Genomic DNA, 13,173 nt, shown 5'->3' on the forward strand with positions numbered 1-13,173 from the left:
GGTTAAAAGAACGCTTGCAGTAATACAGACGCAAGCATAGGCAGATCTAGAGGTTTCAGAGGAGACAGAATCGGGAACAGGCACAGAAGCTTTCTCTTTCGGCCAACTCCATTTCTATGTGGACTAGCTGAAAAATTTTTTTATCAGTCAAGTAAATGTTAAAATTGGTTCTCAGATAAGATTTTGTTTTGTTTTTGGATTTGGCATATGAATATGCCAGATATCTTAATTTCAGAGAAACAGAAAATTTGAAGATTTTTTCTTAGGTGGGATAAGTATTTTTCATTTAATTTAGTAAAAAGAAGTAAATCAATTATTTATGTTAGAAATTATAGATAAATGTTTCTCTTCTGTGATCATAGAGATTGCTCTACTGAGAAGAGTGTTCCTTTTATCTAGGGCTGCACCTTCTCAGGATTTAAAGCGGATGAACTTACTCAACTGCCCAGACATTTGGATGCCGAACGAATTTATCTTTTTATTTTAAAAGCCCATAACTTTGATGTATGTAAACATTATTTTATTTTTATTGTATGATAAACTTAGAGAATATGATTTAATGAATCAGACCCTTATTTAAGGCCATGACAAGTTAGGTGTTCAGCAAGATTTGATCCTTTGAGCATTAAATCTGGCGGGAAAGACTGGTGCTGTCTGACACATGGATGAGCCGCGTGCCGGCTGCTGCCTTCGGAGACTGAGTTCGCTGCTTTTGCAGTGGCCAGTGGCCGGGCATGAGCCTGTAAGAGACGTTCCCTTCCTGTGCCTGCTCTGTGGCTTAGGATACATCAGCCTGCTCCTCTTGACATTTCTGGTTGCTTTGGCTAAATATAGATATGTTTTGAAGAATGTAGAGTTGTCTTTGAAAAAAAAGTTTTCAATGATTCCAAACTGAGAATTAAAGCAATCATACTGTTAGTTTACACTAAAAAGCATTTTTATTTGAAATTTCCCAATAACTTAAAAGTATTCTGTTTTTCCCCCGTATTTCGATATTCTCTTTTTTCTTTTTGTTTATATACTTTATATATTTTTTGTAATAATAATAAAAAAAAACCCAGTGCCGTCGAGTCGATTCCAACTCATAGCAACCCTATAAGACAGAGTAGAACTGCCCCACAGAGTTTCCAAGGAGCGCCTGGCAGATTCGAACTGCCGACCCTTTGGTTAGCAGCCATAGCACTTAACCACTATAAAAAGCACTAAATCTAAATTGAAGCTGCTACCAGAATACTCCATACTATAGTTAGTGGTCTGTGAAAAAGAAATAGCCTCATAAAATACGTGATAAAGAATTTTCTTAGTAAAAAAGTTTCCACAGTATCCTTTTTGCAGACTTGTACTTGAGAAACAGGAATTCATAACTACTAGACTTCTTAAAAGGGAATCTTGAATGGTATTGAATGTGGCATTTAAAGATTTTTAGTGAATAAGAAGATAAAATGATTTATTGAATATGCCTCTTCTAACCAAGATTTATAGTCTCTAGTCACGGTAAATAGATTTGACCTTAAATGCCAATTTTGATCAATGACCTGCTTAGGAAGAAACTATGTTTAGACAGATCCTGTGGTTGCAAAATAGCCTCAGCAATGGGCTCACACATATCAAAAATCATGGAGATGGCACAGGAGTGGGCAACATTTATTCTGTTATACATAAAATCACCATGAGTCGGAGCCAAGTTGTTGGCAACTAACAACAACAACAGGGGTCATAACCAGGCTCACTGGGATGGAATGTCCCGATTGATTGTTGATATATGTCTTTAATGTGAAAGCAGGGTCAGGGGAGAATTGTGACATGTGTACTATGTTTTTACCATTATTGGTCTATCCCACATTCTCATTACAATAGCTACTAGCCAGATGTGGTTACTGATCTTTTGAAATGTGGCTAGGTAACTGAGGAGTTGAATTTTTCTTTTTTTGTTTCTTTTACATAGTTTAAATATAAATTTTAAAACTAATACTCTATTCAAGTAACAAAAAAAAATTTAAGTATGGTTGGAGCAAAATTTGTCATATATTGTATAAAATCTAAATATTAATCTAGTATTTGTGATGAAAATTTAGTATTCCAATTGAAATGTGCTGTAAGTGCAAAGTACACCCCACATTTCAAAGACTTAGTACCAAAAAAGATTATAAAATACTTATTAATAATTTTTATTTTTATTGAAATGATATTCTAAATATATTTGATTGAATAAAGTGTTATTACAATTAATTTTACCTTTTACTTTTTAAATTTTAATGCAAGTACTAGAAAATTTTAAATTTCATACGTGGCTCACATTTAATTTCTATTGCACAGTGCTGGTGTATAACCATTGAATACATGGATTTTATAAAGCCTCCTTACATTAACATGTTTGATAATGTATTTTAATTTGATCTCCATGTTTCTTTTTTTTTTCTTTCATAGGAAAAAATTTTTAAAATCTGGAAGACTCATTTTCTCTCAGAAGCTTCTATTGCTCTTTTGCATGATTCCTTTTGGTGGTGGTTTCTCTATAAATTTAAGGTATAATAATATTTTGAAAGCATCTTTTTAAAAGTTGATTTGCAACGTAACTAATCTTTTGGTAGAGGTAACACTGTTACAAAAATGTTTTTGTGGATCCTTTCACGGAAATTATTTTTTGAGTCTTCTACACATGTTAGAAAATCTGTTTCAAGTCTAGAGTTCTCTCAGAGGAGTTAAGACTCAAATATGGAATTCAGTGATCATGGATCTTTTTTAATCAGGAAAAGAATACTGAAATCAACTAACAAACATAGTTTGATTAACCAACTACAAATTAGTTAACAAATCAAACATTGTAGTGAATGATGACGTAGCTTTACTCAATACCCTATGAGTCAGAATTGCCTCGATGGCAATGAGTTATAATGTGCTGGTAAACAGAAAATCCACTGCATTCAGTGACGTTGAAGAAGGTTCCATTTGGAAAAGAGTCTGCAGATTGGATGAAGAGAGTGTGTTCACTTGATTCGGGAGGGTGAGAACTGTGATTATGATTAAAAAGAGGGCATATATGGGAAATAATATCTGTAAGCAAAGAAAAATCATAATGATAAAAGAAAAATAATCTGTACGTGAGTGTTAAGTTTGATAATAACTGAACCTTGAACAAGTGAAGAATTTCAGTGACTGCCCTGTCGCCTCTGGATCCTTGACTAATGAAAAATACAGCAACTCAGGGGATCCCAGTGTAAACAGTATACCACACTTTTAAGGATGCCCCAAAATGCAGTCAGCTCCCCACCCTTCCCCAGCTCAAATTACCCACAGAAAACTGATTAATAATTCTCACAGAAATTTCATAGCATGAAGGAATGGGTGTTACCAATTTTGTATAAACCATTGAGTTAGTGCTTTATTTTAGAATCATTAATATAACTCTAGGTAGGAGTATTCATCCTGTATTTCTGATATTGTTAGGAGCTAAAACAGGCATGGAAAATGGTATCAATTCCACAAAACTAGTCACCTTGGGAAAATTGTGAAAGGATTCACACAGAAGAGTTTGATTACCTTAAATTTCTTTTTCTAGGTCTGGATTCTGACTATATGTTTCCCTACAATAATAGTAGGAAGCATTACTTTCTCACTTCAATCTGTTAGGATCATTTATGATAAGTTTTTAAAGGAAACATAATCTAACAATGTTCCTACTAACTCTTTTGTCACACCCTAATAGCATCTTATTATTTTGAAAAAACACAGATTTGACACAAAAATATTGGTGACATTTTAGAATTGTCCTTGGAATCACGAGAAATTGGAACTTCTTTGTATTTAATCAAAATATTCTCTAGAAACTACAAGATTTCTGAAATTAAAATTTAATAATTCCTAGCATGGCTTTTAATAATATTTCCTTATGCTTTTTGACATTTTTGAGTGGCAGTAGATTACTCAGCTGGATCAGTGTTCTGCTCATGTTCTAGGGAAGAGAGGGGACAACTTAGGGATCCAGCCAAATTGAAGCTGAGCCTGTAAAACTAGGAACCACTATTCTATGATTTAATGAGAACAGTTCCTCCATCTGTTTTGTTCATTGTTCACCTAAGATTTCCTTTTTAAGAGGGTTCATTGCTTAAAAAATAAGAAGCCACTGAACTAGATCATTAACATGGCCTCTTAAGTCTCCAGGAGTCATGATGGCACAGTGGTTAAGAGCTCAGCTGATAACCAAAAGGTCAGCAGTTCAAATCCTATGGAGCAGTTCTACTCTGTCCTCTGGGGTCGCTATGGGTCGGCATCAACCCAACAGCAACAGGTTTGGTTTTTTTGGTTGGTTAGGTCCCTAATCTGTCAAATAAGTGTGGTGAGATGCCAACACACTTTTACCAGCATTGTGTGAGAATAGAGTCACTCCTAGAATATTTCAGTTTTGTGAGATAAATTCCTATTCCAAGCTGCACTACTTTCTCAGATGAATGGGAAACACAGACATTGTATCTTGGGGTCCATTTTATCAAGACTAAATAGTTAACCATAATGATTTTATTCATACTGTCATGGAAACCAGTACAATTTAATTGCTAATACAGGTAGTCTCTGCCTTACAGCATGGTTCCATTCTGACAACTCTGTCATAAATCACTTCTACTTTAATTGAATACTTCATTTCAAATTAACAACTGATGCTTCTTACAGTATGAAATGCTGAATAAAGTTATGCCATAAGCCTGGACTACAGCAAAGTTGGCATCAGTGTCATAACAATGAAGCTGGAGTCCTGACAGCTGTTGGATACGTGTGCAGTCCAATTGTAGTATATCACCAGAGTTGAACATTGCCCAACTTTCCATCCATTATGACTTCTAATACCGACTTCACTGTAGACCAGGACATAGCCTGCTATATGGCAGTGTTTTGAACAGTAAATCATAAAATTGAGCATCTGTGAGTGAAGATGTAAAAAAAAGGGGGGGAGGTGGAGCCAATGTGGCACCGTAGACAGATGCACCATGCTGACTGTTTGCAGCAAAGACCCAAAAAATTAAGTAAAACACATACTAACATCAATCCTGGAACCCTAAGCACCAAATGAAGGGATAAAAAACTAGATGAAACACCTAATGGAAAAAGAAAAGAAAACTGAGAATAAGGAGAGATATGGAGTGGAGGTCCCTAGCCAACTAATACAGCAGGGCATCACCATCTTGGAACACAGCCAACAAGGACACCGGACAGGGAGTGTGGGAAGGCAACTTTACAGAGTTTCCAACAGGAGACAGAGCACCTAATAACCAGAGAAATATGCTTTCCCATCCCTCACCCTTCTGCCCCATACACCAACCCCATCCCTTCCCAGTGGGCCACGCCATGCTGCTCAGCTAGAGAGCCACTGACCTGTCACCACCCCGACCAACTGGCTCCTGCTGTACCATTTTTTCCTTTCCTTTTCTTTCTCCCTCCCACTTATCCCTGTACACCACCTCCACCCCCTCCTGATGGGTCACACCACACTGCTCAGCTAGAGAGCCATCAGCCTGCTGCTACCTTGGGTTCATCCCATCCCCACTGCACCATTTTATTTTTTCTTCCCCTTCTTTCTCCCTCCCACCTAGCTCCGTACGCCATCCCCACCACTTCCCGACAGGCCACACCTCACTGCTTGGCTAGAGATCCACCTGCCCACCACCACCCCAACCCACACCCACCAGCTCCCCCACACCATTTTTTTTTCTTTTTTCCCCCTTTCTTCCTTTTCTTTCTCCCTCCCACTAACCATATATGCCACTTCAACCCTTTCTTGCCAGGCCATGCTGCGCTAGTTGGCTAGAGAGCCACCAGCCTGTTACCACCCTGGGTCCACCCTGATCCCACCAGCTTGCTCCCACAGTGCCATTTTTCCTTTTCCTTTCTCCCTCCTATCCAGCCCCATATGCCCCTCCCACCACTTCCTGATGGGTCACACCATGCTGCTTGGCTAGGGAGCCAGCCTAACATATCAAACAAAACAAAAAGTAGGATGAAGAAAATGAACAAACAATAAAGGAAGAATATAATACTTAATGTCTCAGAGACAGCAGAAGATATAAAACATATTAAAAAAAAAAAAAAAAAACAGAACAAGATGGCTTCAGCAAGTGACCAAAATAGTGAATCAGATGACATTCCAGTGGAAGAAAAGGCATTGGGACTACTTGATATGGAATCGTTGTGTTGTGTGGTGTCAAGTCAATTCTGACTCACGATGACCCTAAATGACAGAGTAGAACTGCCCCATAGGGTTTCTAGGAAGTGGCTGGTGGATTCAAACTGTTGATCTTTTGGTCAGCAGCCTGAGCTCTTAACCACTTTGCCACCAGGGCTTCATGATATGGAATTAGAAGGCTAATATTTATGGTTTTCAAAGAGATAAGGAAAGAGATCAAGGAGAACACAAATGAATCCAAGGGAAAAAATAGAAAAAATCATGGAAAACAGATGAAACCAATGAAAATATAGGCAAAGTCAAGGAAAACACAGACAAAGCAATAGAAGAATTCAGGAAAATAATGCAAGAACAAAACATCAAAATAAATAAGCCATTAGAAATCATACAAAAACAGCAACTAGAACTCTAAAAGAGAAACAAAATTACAGAAATGGACAACTCAATAGAAAGTCTTAGAATCAAATTTGAAAAAATGGAAGACATAATCAGTGAGATTGGGACAAATTCGTGGATGCCACTTTGAGGAAAAACCAGAAAACAGAATGAAGGAAAACCTAAAAACTGTGGGACACAATCAAGAGCAAAAATTTGCACATGATCAGATTTCTAGAACAGGTGGAGAAAATGGAAAACACAGAGAAGACTGAAGATTTGCTGGCAGAAAATTTCCCAAATATCATGAAAGATGAAAAGCTGACCATCCAAGAAGCTCAACAAACCCCATACAGGATAGACCCTGTCTTGGTTATCTAATGCTGCTATAATAGAAATACCACAAGTGGATGGCTTTAACAAAGAGTTTACTTTCTCACAGTAAAGTAGGCGAAAAGTCCAAACTCAGGGTGTCAGCTCCAGGGGAAGTCTTTCTCTCTCTGTTGGCCTTCTTATCAATCTTCCCCACACTAGGAGCTTCTTTGCACAGGAACCCAGGTCCAAATAATGTGCTCTGCTCCTGGCACTGCTTTCTTGGGGGTATGAGGTCCCCAACTCTCTGCTTGCTCCTCTTTCCTTTTATCTCTTAAGAGATAAAAGGTGGTGTAGGCCACATTCCAGGGAAACTCCCTTTACATTGGATCAGGGAGGTGACCTGAGTAATGGTGGTGTTACAATCCCACCTTAACCCCCTTAACATAAAATTACAATCACAAAATGGACAACCACAGAATACCAGGAATCATGGCCTAACCAAGCTGATACACACAGTTTTGGGGGGACATAATTCAATCTATGACAGACCCCAAAAGAAAGTCACCAAGACATATCATAATCACACTTGCTAAAACAAAAAGAAAGAATCCTCAGCAACTCGAGAAAAGCAAAAGTCATTTACAAAGGGGAAACAATAAGGCTAAACTCTGATTACTTGACAAACACTATGCAGGCAAGAAGGCAATGGGATGACATATATATAACCTTGAGAAAACAAAACAAAACGGTGAACCAAGAATAATATATCCTCCCAAACTCTCTCAAATACCATTGCAAAATTAAGACATTTCCAGATAAACAGAAATTAAGAGAATTCATAGAAAACAAACCAAATATACAAGTAATATTACAGGGTGTCCTTTGATTAGAGAGCCAATGACATCAGACAACAACTGGAGTCTAGTACGCAGGACAGCATCCACCAGATACCAATCTAGGTAAAGAACACTCAATAACAAAACAAAGCTAAAAGACGTGAAAAGGGAAGCAGAGAGGTCAATCTGTTAATGAAGACAATGTTAAAACAATAAAAGAGGGAATAAATTGTGTAAGTATAGAGCTTACAAATGGAGAGAATGTCAAGTAATATCAAGTAATAAAAGACTGGTATAAGCCTAGGAAGATAAGGGTAAATTTCAAGGTAAGCACAAAGAAAGTTAACAAACCCACTCATCAGAATAAAAAAGAAGAAAAGCATAAAGACTCAGTAAACACAAAATTTATAATAACAAAAGAAAAGGAAATCCACAAAGAAAAGGAGCTCTGCACAGGAAAGTAAGGAGAACAAAGAAAAATAAGCAGCAGAAAAAAAAAAAAAAAATGAACAACAATAAACTCAAACCTATCAATAATCTCACTGAATGTAAATGGCTTAAATGCAGCGGTAAAGAGAGAGTGGCAGAATGGATTTTAAAAAAAAAGACCCATGAATATGCTGTCTATAAGAGACACAACTTAGCCACAAATACATAAATATATTAAATATCAAAGGATGGATAAAAATGTATCAAGTAAACAGTAACCAAAAAAGTTCAGGAGTGGCAATACTAATCTCAGAAAAAATAGACTTTAAGGCAAAATCAACCATAAAAGACAAGGAAGGACATTATAAAATTATTAAAGGGAAATATCCACCAAGAAGACATAAATATCTACACAGCCAGCAACAGGACTCCAAAATATATAAAACAAACTAACAGCACTAGAAAAAGAAATAGACACTTCTGCAATAATAGTAGGAGCCTTCGATATACCAGTCTCAGTAAAGGATGGAACATCTAGAATGAAAGAAACTCAGCAAAGATACAGAAGATCTAAAGGTCAAAATCAACCAACTGGACCTCACAGACGTATATAGAACAGTCCACCCAGCAGCAGCAAAGTATACGTTATTTTCCATTGCACATGGATCATTCTCCAGAATAGACCACATTTTAGGCCACAAAGCAACACTCAATAAAATCCAAAACATCAAAATAATGCAAAGCATTCTCTCTGATCACACCGTAAAAGTAGAAATCAGTAACACAAAGATCAAGCATAAAAATATCAATTACATGGAAACTGAATAACACCTTGCTTAAAAACAACTAGGTAACAAGGTAACAGAAGAAATAAAAGACTCAAAAAAATTCCTAGAATCAAATGAAAATGAGAACAAAACATGCCAAACAAAACCTCTGGTACAGAGCAAAGCCAGTAGTCAAATTGAATTTATAGAAATAAACACACACATCAAAAAATAATGGGCCAGAGAGGTGGAGCCAAGATGGCAGAACAGACAGATGCTTATGGCGAGCCCTCTTTATAACAAAGACCCAAAAAAACAAGTGAAACCAGTATATTTGTGACAAGCTTGGAGCCCTGAGCTTCAAAGCCAAGCTTAGAAAACGAACTGAGGGGTAGGGGGAGGAAGAGACGGTTCAGAAGTGGAGAGGAGCCATTCCCAGAGCGGCGGTGGTGGGCAGGTACTACCGTTTGGCCACAGTTTCCTCAGGGAGAAGCAGTAGCCACACAGCCTACTTACACCTTGGGAACCAGAGAAGAACAGCAATCTTGGCAAAAGCTAAGTACTTGCGTATATTTTACCGTGTCCCCCCAAGCCCCCGCCCTAAGCTGGCATAAGCAGCTGAATTCCCTGGGCCTGAGATAGGCCCTATTGAGCGCCTAGAGCCATCCTCCCGGCCTTGGAGAAGGAAAAAATTTGCAATTGGTGGAAGAGATCATTTGCCAGGTCTACTAACCAAGGGAGCTCTGGACAGAAGCAGCTCCTGTCCAAGCACAAAAGGTAATTTGAGTACCTTTTCCCTCTGTTGGGGCATGTATGGGCCTATTTCAGGAAAATAAGCCCTTGTTGGCAGACTCCAACTGTTTCAGCTGTGTGGCAGAGAGGTGGGTGTTTCATGTTTGACATTCCTTTGCCTATTAAACAGTGTCCTCACCTACCCAGATCACGGGCCTAAAGACTGGTAGCTCCAGTCAGGTCACCCAGCCACCCACAACAAGGGTCCAAGCATAGCTGGTACCTCCCAGTCTTAGAACCAAAAACACTGGATGCCCATGGTCCATCTGCTGAAGCCACCCACCTGTATACTCTAGGGACCAGGGGCATGCTCTCCTGAGAGAAAAGTGGGGGACAACTCTCAGCCCCCTGCCTTGTTCAGACTGTGACCCCCTGTTGCAACCAGATACCAGTAAACTACACCAGTCACCCTTGCCCCTGTAAGACTGTAGGACAGAGCCTGTACCACACATTTTCTGTTCAGCTACCTGGACACCTGAGCTGAACATATACAAGAAAAGTGAATGGACTCCTAGACTGCTATGCCTGATAACAGCTCTAGCCATCTGGGGACAGGCCGTCAGAGCTCCAAAGGCGAAAATAATCAAGCTAGCTCACTCAGGCAACCCATTTGGGCATATCAAAACAAAACAAACAAGAAGCTACAATACAGTAAGCAAACAGAAAATAAACTAATACAATAACTTATAGATGGCTCAGAGACAACAGTCAACATCGAGACACATAAAGAAACAGACAATGATCACCTCAACAAACTCTCAAAACAAAGAATCAAGGGATCTTCTAGATGAAAGTGCATTCCTGGAATTACCAGAGGTAGAATACAAAAGATTAATATACAGAACCCTTCAAGACATCAGGAAGGAAATGAGGCAATACACAGAACAAGCCAAAGAACACACAGATAAAGCAATTGAAGAAATTAAAAAGATTATTCAGGAACATAATGAAAAATTTAATACACTGGAAAAATCCATAGACAGACAGCAATCAGAAATTCAGAAGATTAACAATAAAATTACAGAAGTAGACAACTCGAAAGAAAGTCAGAGGAGCAGAATTGAGCAAGTGGAAGGCAGAATTTCTGAACTTGAAGATAAAGCACTTGGCACCAATATATTTGAAGAAAAATCAGATAAAAGAAATTTTTTAAAATGAAGAAACCTTTAGAATCCTGTGGGACTCATTCAAGAGAAATAACCTACGAGTGATTGTAGTACCAGAACAGGGAGGGATAACAGAAAATACAGAGAGAATTGTTGAAGATCTGTTGGCAGAAGACTTCCCTGATATCGGGAAAGATGAGAAGATACATATCCAAGATGCTCATGGAACTCCACATAAGGTAGATTTTAAAACAAAGTCACCAAGACATATTATAATCAAACTTGCCAAAACCAAAGATAGAGAATTTTAAGAGCACCTAGGAATAACCAAAAAGTCACCTACAAAGGAGAGCTAATAAGAATAAGCTTGGACTACTCAGCAGAAACCATGCAGGCAAGAAGGCAATGGAAAGAATTATTTTAAAAAATTGAAGGAAAAAAATTGCCAGCCAAAAATTGTATATCCAGCAAAACTGTCTCTTAAAAAATGAAGACAAAATTAGGACATTTCCAGATAAAAAGAAGTTTAGGGAATTCATAAAAACCAAACCAAAACTACAAGATATACTAAAGGAAGTTCTTTGGTTAGAATATCAATAATATCAGGTATCAATCCAAGTCAAGAACACTGGGCAGAGCAATCAGAAGTCAGCCCAGACAGGGAAATCAAAAACACAAAGCAAGATTAAAAAAAAAAAAGCTCAAAACAGGGTAAAAGCGATGTTATTATGTAAAAGAAGACAGCATTAAAACAATAAAGAGGGACTAAGAAATGTAGTCATAGATCTTCCCTATGGAGAGGAAGATAAGGCGATACAAAGAAATAAAAGTTAGGTTTAAATTTTAGGGGTAAATAATAAGGTAACCACAAAGGAGACATCTGTCCTACACATCAAAATAAAATACAAAAAAAAAAAAAAAAATAAGAGACTCAGCAGAAGAAAAACAACAACAACAAATATGAGGAAAGGACAATATATAAAGATAATCTACTCAGCACATAAAATCAAGTGGGAAAAAGAAACTGTCAACACACAAAAAAAGACATCAAAATGATAGCACTAAATTCATACCTATCCATAATTTCCATGAATGTAAAAGGACTAAATGCACCAATAAAGAGACAGAGAGTGGCAGAATGGACTGAAAAACATGATCCCTTTATATGCTGCCTACAAGAAACACACCTTAGACTTAGACACACAAAGAAACTAAAATTCAAAGGATGGAAAAAATTATATCAAGCAAACAACAATAAAAAAAGAGCAGGAGTGGCAATATTAATTACTGACAAAATACACTTTAAAGTTAAATCCATCATAAAGGATAAGGAAGGACACTGTATAATAATTAAAGGGACAGTATACCAAGAAGATATAACCAAATTAAATATTTATGCACCCAATGACAAGGCTGCAAGATACATAAAACAAACTCTATCAGCATCGAAAAGTGAGATAGACAGCTCCACAATAATAGTAGGAGACTTCAACACACCACTTTCGGTGAAGGACGGAACATCCAGAAAGAAGCTCAATAAAGACACGGAAGATCTAAATGCCACAATCAACCAACCTGACCTCATAGACATATACAGAACACTCCACCCAACAGCAAGCAAGTATACTTTCTTTTCTAGTGCACATGAAACATTCTCCAGAATAGACTACATATTAGATAATAAAACAAGCCTTAGCAGAATCCCAAACATTGAAATATTATAAAGCATTTTCTCTGACATAAGGCTATGAAAGTGGAAATCAATAACAGAAAAAGCAGGGAAAAGAAATCAAACACTTGGAAACTGAACAATACCCTGCTCAAGAAAGACAGGATTATAGAAGACATTAAGGATGGAATAAAGAAATTCATGGACTCCAATGAGAATGAAAACACTTCCTATCAGAACCTTTGGGACACGGCAAAAGCAGTGCTCAGAGGTCAATTTATATAAATAAATGCACACATCCAAAAAGAAGAAAGGTCAAAATCTAAAAATTGTCCTTACAACGTGAACAAATAGAGAGCAACAAAAGAAACCCTCAGGCACAGAAGAAAACAGATAATAACAGAGCAGAACTAAATGAAATAGAAAACAGAAAAACAATTGAAAGAATTAACAAGACCAAAAGCTGGTCCTTTGAAAAAATCAACAAAATTGATAAACCACTGGCCAAACTGACAAAAGAAAAACAGGAGAGGAAACACCTAACCCGAAGAAGAAATGAGATGGGCGATATTACAACAGACCCAACTGAAATTAAAAGAAACATATCAGATTACTATGAAAAATTGTACTCTAACAAATTTGAAAATGGAGAAGATATGGATGAATTCCTAGAAACACACTACATACCTAAACTAACGCAAACCGAGGT

The 13,173-nt window shown here is 37.5% G+C and overlaps 1 protein-coding gene across 1 annotated transcript in view; it reads left to right on the top strand.

Moving 5' to 3' along the window:
- FAM227B (family with sequence similarity 227 member B) overlaps positions 1–13,173 on the top strand; it is a 342,173-nt gene that overhangs the window by 67,374 nt on the left and 261,626 nt on the right. The window contains exons 8-9 of the mRNA XM_049898966.1: positions 400–504; positions 2,428–2,526. Coding sequence (XP_049754923.1) covers positions 400–504; positions 2,428–2,526 — 204 coding nt within the window. The remainder of the gene's footprint in view (positions 1–399; positions 505–2,427; positions 2,527–13,173) is intronic.

This window comes from Elephas maximus, chromosome 10, assembly GCF_024166365.1.
Source record: "Elephas maximus indicus isolate mEleMax1 chromosome 10, mEleMax1 primary haplotype, whole genome shotgun sequence".
Taxonomy (NCBI): Eukaryota; Metazoa; Chordata; class Mammalia; order Proboscidea; family Elephantidae; genus Elephas; species Elephas maximus.